This window comes from Hemibagrus wyckioides, linkage group LG06 (genome assembly GCF_019097595.1).
Source record: "Hemibagrus wyckioides isolate EC202008001 linkage group LG06, SWU_Hwy_1.0, whole genome shotgun sequence".
Lineage (NCBI taxonomy): Eukaryota > Metazoa > Chordata > Actinopteri > Siluriformes > Bagridae > Hemibagrus > Hemibagrus wyckioides.
The window spans coordinates 1,440,588-1,453,925 of record NC_080715.1 but is presented as its reverse complement, the minus strand read 5'-3'; the positions used below and the strand labels follow the sequence as shown (position 1 = coordinate 1,453,925).

At 36.6% G+C, this 13,338-nt stretch overlaps 2 protein-coding genes across 2 annotated transcripts; one reads left to right on the top strand and one right to left on the bottom strand.

Moving 5' to 3' along the window:
* Window positions 1–278: 278 nt before the first annotated feature.
* Window positions 279–1,238, top strand: cdk5r2b (cyclin dependent kinase 5, regulatory subunit 2b (p39)). The gene has a single exon (XM_058392872.1). It carries the CDS (start codon window positions 279–281, stop codon window positions 1,101–1,103), a length of 825 nt encoding a protein of 274 aa, XP_058248855.1. The 3' UTR covers window positions 1,104–1,238.
* Window positions 1,239–4,768: 3,530 nt separating this feature from the next.
* On the bottom strand, window positions 4,769–10,338 carry fev (FEV transcription factor, ETS family member). The gene is made up of 3 exons (XM_058392873.1): window positions 9,651–10,338; window positions 9,068–9,139; window positions 4,769–6,074 (listed from the first exon to the last, which is right to left on the bottom strand). The coding sequence occupies exons 1-3, from the start codon at window positions 9,721–9,723 to the stop codon at window positions 5,524–5,526; spliced, it is 696 nt and encodes a 231-aa protein (XP_058248856.1). The 5' UTR covers window positions 9,724–10,338; the 3' UTR covers window positions 4,769–5,523.
* Window positions 10,339–13,338: the final 3,000 nt, after the last annotated feature.

Below are 13,338 nucleotides of genomic sequence, written 5' to 3'. Positions count from 1 at the left end.
TATATGTTGATGGTCTGGTTTTAAAATCACATGTCTCAACTGAGGTAAAGACACATGACCTCAAAGGAACTAAATTTAGCTCTAAAAGCCAGATTACAATTGGTCTGTGTTCAACAGTCATCTTCAGACCTGATTGGATTATTCTGTGCTGTGGACAGAGGAGTTTGTGTGCATTGCTGTGGAGGGTGTGTGTGGTCCCGTATTGTCCTCCTCTTTTGAGTTTCTGATTCCTTTCTTGTCACAGAATAAACATTTTGAAGTCCTATGCTGCAGGAATAATGGGCACAACGATCTCTGTATCCCCAATGCTGCGGGACGAAGTGGAGGAACACAAGAAAAGAAGCCTGAGCAAACCTAGGTTGATTGTGACAGCTTTCGGTTTCAAAATGGTGAAGCAGAAAAGTGCCAAGAAAGTCAACCCACATCCTCTATCATTTCAAACCACCCATATCAATGAAGATTTAAAAACACCATCCCAAAATTGTCCACCACAGTCTGGAGAAATCGAGGAACCACAAGAAAAACTGGAAGAAACCAAACTTCCAGTAACCAAACAGCTGGAAGATGTGCAGCAGAACCAACCAAGCCGCCAGTTCCTCACATCTCCAGTCCGTATCATTGTCCAAGCCTCCACTGGGGAACTGTTGCTCTGTTTGGGTCGATTCCTGCGCCGTCGTTGCCTTAAAATTTCTGATCTGACCTCAAACGAGGTGATCGCCTGGTTGAGGAACGTGGACCGGACACTTTTGATGCAGGGCTGGCAGGAGGAGGGCTTCATAACCCCACCCATCCTCGTCTTTGTCTACCTGCTGTGCCGGGACGCCGTGAGTGAGGACCTCAGCAGTCCAGGTGAGCTCCATGGTGTCTTTCTCACCTGCCTGTACCTGACCTACTCTTACCTGGGCACTGAGATCTCGTACCCGCTCCAGCCTTTCATTATTGACACCAATAAGGATGTGTTCTGGACACAGGCTTTGGATGTCATTGATAAACTCAGCTCTGAAATGCTGAGGATCAACATGGACCCACAGTTCTTCACCGAGGTTTTACAGGAGCTGAAAAATGAAGGAGAGGTGAAGAACAAGACTGGTCTGGACCGCTGAAATTCGAGATTGTCATGATGGAGGAAATATTTATTTTGTCTGTTCAGCTGTATAACTCCTTATAAGAATAATTCTCTTTGAGCTGCTAAGGGCCGACGCCACGGTGTGTAAACATAGAATTTATATTTATTTAAAGAGTCTCAGTCTCCTCTTTAAGTAAGTTGGGGTTTAAGGACTGTGTATCATAAATGACCAATAGTTTGTTTTGGAATCACACAGAAGGTTGAAAAAATCTGTGTATATCGTAATTTAAAACCCAAAAACAATTTTAAATAATTAACAAGCAAAAGGGAAATATGAGATGTGTATATTTAGTTTAATGTAAAAAAAAAAAATGGACAAACAACTCGTATTTCCTTTCAGAAACAAAACTTGCACAGCACAAGGTGTGTTACTCTGTTACCAAATAACACAATTAACCAAAGTACACTTTGTATATTGAGACATTAATTTGTGTATTAATTAAATTAATCTGTTTGGTAAAAATAAAATTGTGCTATGCGGCTTTCTTCAGGTGCTTCTAGTAGTTTTTTGGGGCGATGACCATTATCAAGTGCTGCTTGTCTGTGTGTGTATTTCTCTGAAGTTTGTACAAGAACAAAAGCCTTGATCCAGCATTCCTTTCAACATACAGTATAGATGTAGAGTAGAGTGTGTTTCTTTTCATCATCTGTCCTAGCTCATTAGGTAACTGGGATCAGAACAGAGGAACAGTCAGAACAGCTCCTGAGGAGGAGACAAGAAGATTCAAACTGTCACCCATCTAATAAATGGGTCTGAATCGTCACCACTGAGCCTCTGACTGCCCAAAGAACATCACATCCATCATGTTAGCCACCAAGGCCACACTATAAACATGCTAAGATTCTCCATGTAGAATTTCTTCCTTTTTCTGAAGCACATTTCTCTACAGACTGGAGAAAGAGAAAGAGGTATGTAATATAACTGGTGTTTGGGTAAATTAGATACGTCCATGCTTAATGTTTTTATTTGTAAAAGTATGTAAAAATGTTTTTATTTGTCTCTTCTGAGATCAGAGAAAGTCAATGAAACAGCAAACCTGTGAGTGAGTTATGCAGGATCATTCTGGTTAAGTACAGATTAGCACTAATGCTCATGACACTGTTCAGCTCAGGACACACTTTAAGACTGTTAGCTCAGAGGTCATGGGTGGAGTTCAGATCAGGAGTCATCAAGGTATGTGTGAGAGTGAGACACAGAATAGTGGAATATGCGTGATGGAATGGAATAGTGCCTCATCCATGGTGTTATCCTGCTTTATTCCTAGTGTTCCAGGGAAAAGCTACAGCTGAAGCTCCACATTCATGTTAGCTCCACATTCCAATGTTTTGTTTTGGGGGTTTGGTTTTGTTTTATGAAATCATGCAGGAGTATCTCTACTGGATCATAAGTGAAGTTCCTCCTCTTGGTTCTTGTCCACATGCTCTGAATTGTCCACAACACACAGTACCACAATCAGGATATTAGGCTTTTTAAAGGGAGGTTGCTTACCATATATGGTGATTTGGGGGTGTTTCTTTAAGTAAATGGGTGTGGCCATGCACAAACTTCCAGTATGTATAGATGTGTGTGTGCTGATGTGATAAAACTCAGTCTCTTCTGATTCTTGTGCTCAGGTTTAAAAGAATACTCTCCTTTCATGGATTCTTGAGAAAATAAGTTGATCTAAAACACTGAGCACAGTGAGCAGCAATTTTAATCCAATTTTAGCATCAAGATCCAACATCTCTTATTTCCGGCACCGTGGATCATTTACGATGCTTCGATTCTAAATTTACCAACACAAAAAAAACTGATTAAACAAAAACAGTATTAATTGTATGATATAAATGTTACTTTACCAGGTGATGTGAGGAGTCAAATTACTCTTACATTATTTCTGTCTTCTCTTCAGTACTCAGATGCTTTTCTTATTTCTACATAATGTATAAATTCTGTTGATTTACTATTATAAATGGATCTGCGGTGGCCGAGAAGTCTGAAACACAAAAACAAATCCGGAAACATAAGGACGATTCAGACAGAGTGGAAAAGGTAGGTATAGTGAATGCAAACGCAATTCTTCCCTCTGATTGGACGAGACATGGGTCACTCAGGATCTACAGGAAGTCCAGCAGTATCTGCAGCAGTAGAAAGTGGATTGGTGTGTGTATGAACACAGCTCTGCTCTTATAGCGCTCCTTACATCCTTTAATCTGGAATAGTTTGGTCTTCCGGAACATTCCTGGTGTGTTTTTAGAAATCGCAAACTAATCTTTACTCCATGATACACTATCAGTATATCCAACATCACACTGACCATATGAACGTCCTTCTGTCGGAGAGAAATTATATACCTAGCTTAGAATTGGTCTAAAAGTAATATACTTAGCTTTAATTTAGCAATATTCTGCCTAAAAGTAGTATCTATCTATCAGAATTATTTAGCTATTGAATAGCTAGCTTTGATTAATACAAGTCTATAACAATCAAGTATAACCTTTATAATAATCATGCAGAACCAGCGTGCTAGTATAATAACCACACTGAGACTGGACATAGAAAAAAGAGAAAACATTAGAAGTTACAGCTGAGTGAGGTGCATATCGTGTGATTATGTAATCATAAATAATGCTTTGCAGGCACCAAGAAAAGGCAATGAAACCCTTAAAGGCTCAGGGCCCAAGATATGCACTAAGGCAAGGGGAAAACAGTGGGTGTGGAGCCAGGTTACTGTGATATGACAGTGGTGGGCTGTTAGGGCAGTGTGATCTAGTCTATGGTCACAACAGCATTGGAACGCCAGCGATGAAGCGGGGAGGATATGAGACAGCATAATTGCAAGGCTTACTTAAACATAGCAGCGCATCTAACTTGGATCAAGCAGATAAGGAAATGTCAAAATAACATAGAAGAAGAGATCAGGGTATTTAAACATGGTTGTGGAAGGCAGCAAGTGAGGCCAAGATGATCTGTGGGGAGCAGTGTGTGCGGTCGAAACGACCCGTATGTAAAATATAAAATGTAAAATATTCAAATTAGAGACAAGTAGGCGCCATGGGGCGCCTGGGGTATAAGTAGAGGGGAATTTCTCGGGGGTTTTCAGACCAGCTGCTCTCTTCAGAAATGCATGTGATTGACTGCATGTCTGAATAAAGAAACCTGCTTCTTCTCATCTGCTGACTGAGATCTCCGTTATTTTGGCTAAGTATTTGATAGTTAATAATAAAGTTAGATTTCCTATTTCCTGTAGATCCTGAGTGACAGATGTCTTGTCCAATCAGAGGAAAGAATTCCATTCACAAACTATACCTACCTTTTCCGCTTTGTCTGGTTCGTCCTTGTGTTTTCTGATTTGATATTGCGTTATAACACTTCTCAGCCACCATATGGATCAGCTTGAAGAGTGTTTATAAGCTATAAAGACCACTCTAAGTCATGATTATTAGTACGTTAGTGAATCCCAGTCTGCTGTAAAACTCTTTATAACCTTTCAACTGAACAGCTCCACTGCCTTATTATTATTATTATTATTATTATTATTATTATTATTATTATTTTGATAATCAGGAAAAAATTCTGCACATGTTGTGTATCAAACTGATGAACTTTAATTCATGTTAGCGTAAATGTAAGAAAACCCGTTCTTAGCGTTGAAGAATTCAGTGAGAAGCAGCAGCAGAACATCAGCTTTAGAGCTTCATTTATTTACAGTTCTTCATTTGTTCCAGATTTAATTCATCCTGATTCAACAGCCAGGCCCCTCATCCTAATATCAGTGCAACATGCTACAAAAAAACCTGGAAATCTTACTATAGCAACATCTTTATTGTTTGTGACCAGGCTACATTCATTAGCATGCAACTGTCTAAAAATGCTTAGCGATAAAAGTTGCTAATAAAGACAGATTGTTGTTTTGTTTTGTTTTTTTTATGAATGTTTTCTGGTTAATATTGTTCACACACATGTGCATCAGGCTTTTATAATTACATTCCAGCTGAGCTAGCCAGCACTTGTGTTGTTGTTTACATTGTTTAGCTCACTAGCTTGTTGCTATATCCAAAATGGCATCATTGCCACACTAGGCTACGACACATCCTGCAAATTATTTACAGATTTAATACTAATTACTCTGCTAAATAATGATCCCGCAACTTATAACAGCTAATTGTTCACAAAGTCTGTGACTCTGTGGTTGGATTTGCAGTTAGCCGATATTCAGAGTTTATGCTAACTCTGTTTACAGAGGCCCGGGTTAGAAATCTGTTAGCACAGAGGTACCGCGAGTCAAAGTGAGCGGATTTGTTATTGTACTCGGAGAAGATCAGCGACATGGAGAGTTTTTTAAGATTAGCTACAAATCCAGTCACCTTGACCAGCCTTTTCTGGAAAATTCCGACACCCACATGGCTCTGCCCACTCAGTTATAGTGATTGTTTATGTTGTTGAGGTGGTTGATGTTGTTCACGCAGCTGATGTGCGCCGCACTGAAATGCGTAGGCGGCTGCAGGCCATGACCCGGGTACAGTGTGGGTCCGGATCCGGTCCAGTACGGAAAGCCGTGAGGACCGACGCCGGGAGCCACCAGGTTCAGCTTGGAGATTCCTGAGAATGGAATGGAGGTGAAGTTGGTGTGGAGTGTGTAAAGGGCCTCGGAGGAAGAGGAGGAGGAAGCGGAAGAGGAAGTTGGCTGGCAGGCCTGCGCCAGACCCCGGAAGTCGAACCTGTAGGCGTAGCGCTTGCCGTGAACTTTGCTCATGATGTTCTTGTCATAGTAGTAGCGCAGAGCGCGGCTCAGCTTGTCGTAGTTCATGTTGGGTTTGCTCTTACGCGCCCCCCAGCGTCGGGCCACCTCGTCTGGGTCGGTCAGCTTAAACTCACCGCTCGCTCCCTCCCATGCTATACACGACACGTTGGAGCTATCCGACAGGAGCTCCAGGAGAAACTGCCACAGCTGGATCTGACCACTTCCTGCAGAACAGCAGTGTTTGTTACTATTTTTTTTTTTAAATAATCCCAATCCCAGAATGTCTAAAACACGATAAACAGAGCAGAGATACAGAGTAAAGTAGGTAAGACTTTACACAGAGTCAGTGGAGACTAATGTTTATACAGTGATCGGGTGAACTCGGTCACCTGGAGGTCAGTTACACTCGGCTGAGGAGAAGTTCAGGTGGTGAGTGAGGTGTGTGGGGTTTTTGTTTGTTTGTTTTTTTTTAATGTTGTCATTAGCTAAATAAATGAAGCTTTTTTTTAGAAACAAAGATGTAAAGTCCAGCTCGATTCCCAGACCAAATCCAAACTGTTTTTATTATATTGAGTCAGAAATTCTACAGAAATCCTTTTGCATTGGGACTTGAATACATGACACACTGTAAGCTCTTTGGTGGAGGTGGGGTTTATCTTCGTCCAGGGCAGACTGGGGTACCGGGGTATTTGGGTAACTGGGTAAGTGCTCAAGAGCACAGCAGTTGGGGAGGAAGTGCTGGAGCTTTGTGTTCATCCTTAATGCCATGATTGTAGGAAAAATCAACTGTGTTTTTGGATAATAATAATAATAATAATAAATAGCTAGTAATTCCTTCTCAAAATACAACAAAGAAATCACAACCCAAAGATCATTGTTTTCCTTTATCCTGGATGAAATAATATTGAATTTTGTGTTTGTTTTTTTTTAGAAACTGCACATCTTTTTTTTTAATCCAGTGATTTAAACATCATTCCTAACAGGGGGTTTATTACTAAAATGTTAATTATTTTATTTCTGTTCTTTAAGCGGAATTCTAATCTCATTAGAGCATTAGAGCTGTAAAGTAGATCGAATATAAATGATTTATTTTCATTTAAACCTTTCAAATTAAAGTATTTTTTTCTCACGCTAAAACATTAATATTGTTTCACATTAAGACCTGAACAATGCGGATTTTATTTCTGTCCTCATTTACTAAAGCCGAAATAACCTTTTATTTTACTCTGAAATGATATGAAGACTAAAAGAGAAGAATAAAGGAAGTGATCAACGGAACAGCAAACCGAGGGGATATTTTAATAAATAAAAGAAAGAAAGAAATATTAATAATCACTCGTTATCAGTGTTATTTTTATATATTTATTTATGCATTCATTTTATCATGTTCCTTCATTTCCGAATTTTATCACGGACTCGGACACTATAACAGACTGGAATATTTATCAGTGTGAAAAAATGTCTAGAGTTTAAACGGAGAAGTAAAATTTAAGAATATATTTGTGGGCTCGTTTGTCGCTGCTCAGTTTTTTAATATAAATTGTTAATAATATAAAAATCGAGTGTTGAATAGAATGTACATTTCCAGCTTTATTTAGTCCGTAGTGAGATTGTGAGCTCGTGAGTGCGATGTGTTTTCTCTGATTGATTAGTTAGTTAGTGACTTAATGTTTTCTTCAAATACACAACAGTTCAGTATTTTATATTCATAAAACTCTATAACATAAACAAACAAACATCTACAATGACCGCGAAATATTTAATAATAATAATAATAATAATAATAATAATAATAATAATAATAATAATAATATCATACCGACAGGTGATTAATAAACTCATTACAAAAGGAGAAAAAGCTGAAATCAGTGTGTTTTAAAATAAATGAGTGCATTATCCCTCCTTCACTTTCATTATTCGGGATTTTAGATTATTTGTATTAGATTCTAGATTTTCTATTTCAGGTAAAATGATGATCGCTAATAACAATGATAATGAATGTGTCTCAATGTTTTTAAAGCTTTTTTCTCTGTGTAGGGTCTCAGAGGTGGATTTAACTTCATCTATATTTCTGAAACCCGTCACAGACCGGAAGAGACATTTACTGGAGTATTGTTTTTAAAAATTGCGGGATTTATTTGGATTTTATTTTGTATAATCTCAGCTCTTGAACTGTCGGAGATTTTAAACAGAGGATTCATTCACAATGCTTTAAATCTGCTTAAAAAAAACATGAATAATACGAAGCCATATTTTCATCACCGGAAGTCGTGTATTTTATTAAATATTTTATGAGATATAAATATATTTTACGAGATTCTCTGACTGAAACACAGATACTGATCATTTATATTCCAGTTCTTTATTGCTAGAGAAGTCGTGAAAAAAAGTTTGTATTAATAAAAATTTATTCTGAATCTTCTTCCAGAAAACACACTTCAGTATTTTTATTTATTATCACAGATATATTAATGTCAGTTTAATGTTAATCTAATGTTATTACCATGCTTGTTTGATTTTCAGGAAGCGCGCGCGCTTTATTAACAATTTATTCCAATTACGGATCAAATAAAATAATAATAAAAATATATATTTAAATTGATATTCTTGAATTGAATGAAATATTTAAAATTACAATTTGCGATTTCATTTTAACACGAGAAACGGCGATAAAATGTGTTTCTTAAATCGTGCAGCTACAGAAAAAAATAAAGAAGCTGAATTTGTCGCCTGTTTAATTAAAGACCAGGATAAATAATTTTATTAGCGTTAATTTAACAGTGTAGCAAAAAAAAAATCAATAATAATAATTAACAGTATAATAAAAACATAAATCGGATCTTTTTCTTTACTCAGTATTAATCCCCTAATGTAGAAATATAGATGCAAAACATTAGTTAGTTTAATATGTGGAGATGATTTTTGCTTTTAAGAAATTAAAAAAGAAAAAAAGAATGTTGAAAGTTGGATGTGAAATAAATAAATAAAAGTTGTTGGGGTTTTTATCTGTGAATATAATTAAACCCAAGAGAGAGGATTCTTGAACAGAACAGAAATGTAAAGGTTTATATCTTAATTTTATATTTAGGAAATTTAAAAACAAATTCTGAAAATAAATGTCGACATAAATGTCTAAATATAGAAATAAATGAAATAATAATAATAATAATAATAATAATAATAATAATAATAATAATAATAATAATAATAATCTTACCTTTCTGTACTCCTGCATTGATGGGACTCCAAGACGAACTTTTACTTTCCTTCAGTAAATTTTCTGTCGGATCTTAAAAAATGAATAAATATAAAAATATGTAATTAAAGAATACAGTTTTGTACATTTGCTGTATTGTAGATTAATAGTTAAATAAAACAATGGAAATATAGTTAAAACGGAAAGAGTTGGATATTTAAAGAGAGGGGAAAAACAATCCCATAAAAATACAATAAATGAAGAAAGAAATCGTTTTTTTAATCTCATTATTTTTAGACAGCTGAACAGAGGCATTAAAATGCTGAAGAGAAATTAGAAATCTGAAAGCTCGCGCTTCTGGTGGGATTTTTTTGCGCTCTGGACTTTTTCTGCTGAAGTCAGGAAGCGCGTTCAGGAAAAAGGATTTCCGACATCCGACAAAAGAGGAGCCGGATCTCCAGCACGCAGCATCAGCACCACCACCACCACCACCACCACCACCACCACCATCACCACCATCAGCACCATGCACACCTCCTCAGTGACACTCACATCCTCACTTTAAATAAAAAAACGTCTGATTTCACACAAAAAGGCGCAGTACCTGAGAGATACATGTTAAACACCAGGTTCTGTCCTGCAGGTCTGTGCGCTGCTGAAGGGGAGCAGGCTTTCATTCTGTGTGTGTGTGTGTGTGTGTGTGTGTGTGAGTGAGTGAGGGGGTGAGAAGATTTTTTATTAAACTTTATCTCAAAACTGTGATCTGGAATAAATGCGAGGCAGATTGAAGTTTCTAGGCAACTGTCTCGAGCTCCATCTCTGAGCACCACTATTCACCGAGGACAATTTCCTCTGCAGCATTGCTTTAATTAAAAGAGCAATTTACCTCTGTCATCTTTTCTACCAGCAATCAGCATCATAAAAAAGAGAAAAAGGAGGAAAAGAGGAACGGATAGCGAGCCAGCGCCGCTTATCATCCCGCTATCTGCCTTTAATAAAGTTCCTGCCTGCACATGCGGGGTTTCTATGGAGAAGTGGAGTGTTTGACATGCGGTGAATGATAAATCTCAGCGCGCGCTCTCTCTCTCTCTCTCTCTCTCTCTCTCTCTCTCTCTCTCACCCCTTTACGCTGCTTTAACTCTCAGTAAACAGCAGGGGAAAAGCGCTCGCGCTGTATTTTCTCTATTTTTAAAGCACGCGCTTCACTGCGTCTCTGCAAACAGGAACATTTCAGAAGGACCAGACATCTGGCACGTGCACGCAACATGGGGTCATAAATGTAAAAGCCGGACCACTTTATGTCCATATAGACACGGACTATATAATCACACATGTATTATATTATATTATATTATATTATATTATATTATATTATATTATATTATATCATATTATATCATATTATATTATATTATATTATATTATATATTATATTATATTATATTATACTATATTATATTATATCATATCATATTATATTATATATCATATCATATCATATCATATCATATCATATCATATATCATATCATATCATATCATATCATATCATATCATATCATATCATATCATATCATATCATATCATATCATATATTATATTATATTATATTATATTATATTATATCATATGATGTATTCTTCTGAGCTGTTGATAAAATATAAAACACGTGCACAGGATAAATAAATAATTCCTCAATATTCAAACAAATCAGGTTTTAGTAAAGCCGGATGATGGTGTGAGTGTCTGTGTGTGAGTGTCTGTGTGTGTGTGTGTGTGTGTGTGTGTGAGTGTCTGTGTGTGTGAGTGTCTGTGTCTGTGTGTGTGTGTGTGTGTGTGTGTGTGTGTGTGTGTGAGTGTCTGTGTGTGTGTGTGTGTGTGTGTGTGTGTGAGAGAGAGAGAAATAGAGGTGAGTTTAAACTCCTGTTCATTTACAGACCCTTCACAATGAATTCAATAAAATGACATGAAGACAAAACATCTGTCTGAGTACATTTACACATTTATCTTTAATTATTTCTCGCACGTGAGTCATATACAAATAGTAGACAATAGTGTTTTCTTTTTCTTTTGTTATTTACTGAGAGTGTTTGTTCATTGTGGTCATGTTGGATCAGTAAAGTGTTAACAGCGCCACCTTGTGAAGGAAATACAGGACTGTTCGATCAGCTGCTCCTCATCTCTTCATCTTCACAAGTAAATAAATAATGTCAGATTTGTGTATTGTAAGTGGTACATTTGTAAGTTGTAGATTTATTATAAATATTTATATTTGTTAATAACTTGATGTATGATCGGTTTGTTTGTTTATGATTGAAGCGTGTTGTAATAGACTAACAACCAATAACCAACAGTACATACTGAACACCAGTGACCTCTCCACTTCTGCGAAGGGTCAGACATTTCCACTTCACTCCACTTTCTTCATTTTATTGATGAATATGATTTGTGTGTCTTATTTGATAATAAAATAAAATCATATAAAAGCTCCAGCAGAGTGAAGAGATACTGAATCTTTATTCAGACCTGCACAATCACTAACATACTCAACATGGCTCCAATTTCATACTCAAATAAATGTGCTAATATTTTTATTATTTCATATCTAATATATAAAAGTAATTCATGCATTAATATTTATCATTTACACTTAAACATTTATATTATTTGTCATTTTGTAAGGGTAATTTTGGAACTTCAGACCGAGTTCAGTACATCACGTCTCCTCCTGGATTCTAGAGCTGAAAGTGACTCGAGTCATTTGTCTAAATGATTCATAGCGATTCATTTATTTGTTCATTCTGATCAAACACACTGATCTCACAGGACGCAAAATCCAGTGATTTTAAAGCAGACTAAAGGAGTGTGGAAAATTCGGCAGTGCTCATATTTAATGTTAATATTCATATAACAGACTTTTTTGTACTTTTTTTGAACACAAATAAAAGTGTACAAGGAATTTTTGTTGAACGATTCTCCATATAAAATACAAAACAAACACAAACAGGAATAATGGCTCACTGAACACATGAGCCAATCTGACATCCTTGAAATGATTCACTGACTCACAAATCAGGTTTAACATCAACTGCAAATAATAAATGACTTTAAATAATAATTATAATAAATGAATTGTGTGGGTATAAAGGAATTGTTTTTAAGTGAAAAACAAATGATGTGGAAAAATGTTTGACGAGTAAATGAGTAAAAAAGTGAAAATAAATGCATTGTAAACAATAACATAGACATATGGCTATTTTGCCCATAAGTGAAGTGGAAGAAATGTTGTCCAGTAAAGTCCAGAAACGGACACTGAATCATTTGAGAATGATTCATGATTCTTTTATGCTTTCTCACATTTTTATCTAACGGTCGTCAGTAAAAATTTATTTATTTATTTTGTAATAAATTTATAAACATGAAGAGAGAGAATGAAGAGCCTGGTGAAGGAATAAAAATGTTTACATAAGTGTCACCAGGATCTAATTCGCTTCACAGATATTAAATGTTACTATAAATGGATCAAAAACACATGATATGATTAAGATAGAAAAATGTTGTGCTATAAGAGGAATAAAACATGGAGATTTTTAATTTTTTTTTTATTACACACTTTATCAGACTTGATCCCGCCCACTCAGCTTGATTGATAGATAACATTACTGTTCACTAGAACTTTTACCCATAAGGAAAAGAATAAGGAAATAAAACAAGACTTAATGTCTAGCTAGAATCTTAATGTCACTCTTCAGCTTTTCATAAACATAGTGAAGAGTTCAGACCATATATAGACTTCCTGTTTCCTGTCTCTCTCTCAGGCTCAGTTGTGGTGTCTGCGGCGTTCCAGACTTGCTTTAGCTGCCTGAGTCTTTTAAAGCGATCGCAGGCAACTTAAAACAAGCCTCGAAAGCTAGACAAGGACTCGAGCGCCACATTAGCATGTTCCTAGCATGTCATTTCCAACACAACAACTCACGATGATCTGTTCTTCACAAGATCTTCATATATTAGATCCTAAATCACATCCATCCAGCGGATTAACCCCAGAAACCTGTCAGATAATCCATTGTCTGTTTTCCACTTACAGAAGACTGAAAGTGACTCACCGTGTCTCCTGAGGAGTCCACACACACACACACACACACACGTTTCTGTCCTCTCCAGCCACACACACACTCACACACACACACACACATCGGCTCTGCAGCAGAGCAGAGACTTCACACCACTTTTAATACTCCACACCTGAAATGTGTTTGTGAAAGGTGGGTACAGTTGAACATTTATTAGGAG

Excerpts from the sequence above, each read along its gene's own strand:
- cdk5r2b (XM_058392872.1), top strand. The coding sequence starts at position 279 with ATGGGCACAACGATCTCTGTATCCCCAATGCTGCGGGACGAAGTGGAG.
- fev (XM_058392873.1), bottom strand. The coding sequence starts at position 9,723 with ATGAAAGCCTGCTCCCCTTCAGCAGCGCACAGACCTGCAGGACAGAAC. Across the intron at positions 9,140-9,650 it reads GTTTAACATGTATCTCTCAG|ATCCGACAGAAAATTTACTG; the intron begins GTACTGCGCCTT and ends TCATTTTTTAAG. Across the intron at positions 6,075-9,067 it reads CAATGCAGGAGTACAGAAAG|GAAGTGGTCAGATCCAGCTG; the intron begins GTAAGATTATTA and ends GCTGTTCTGCAG.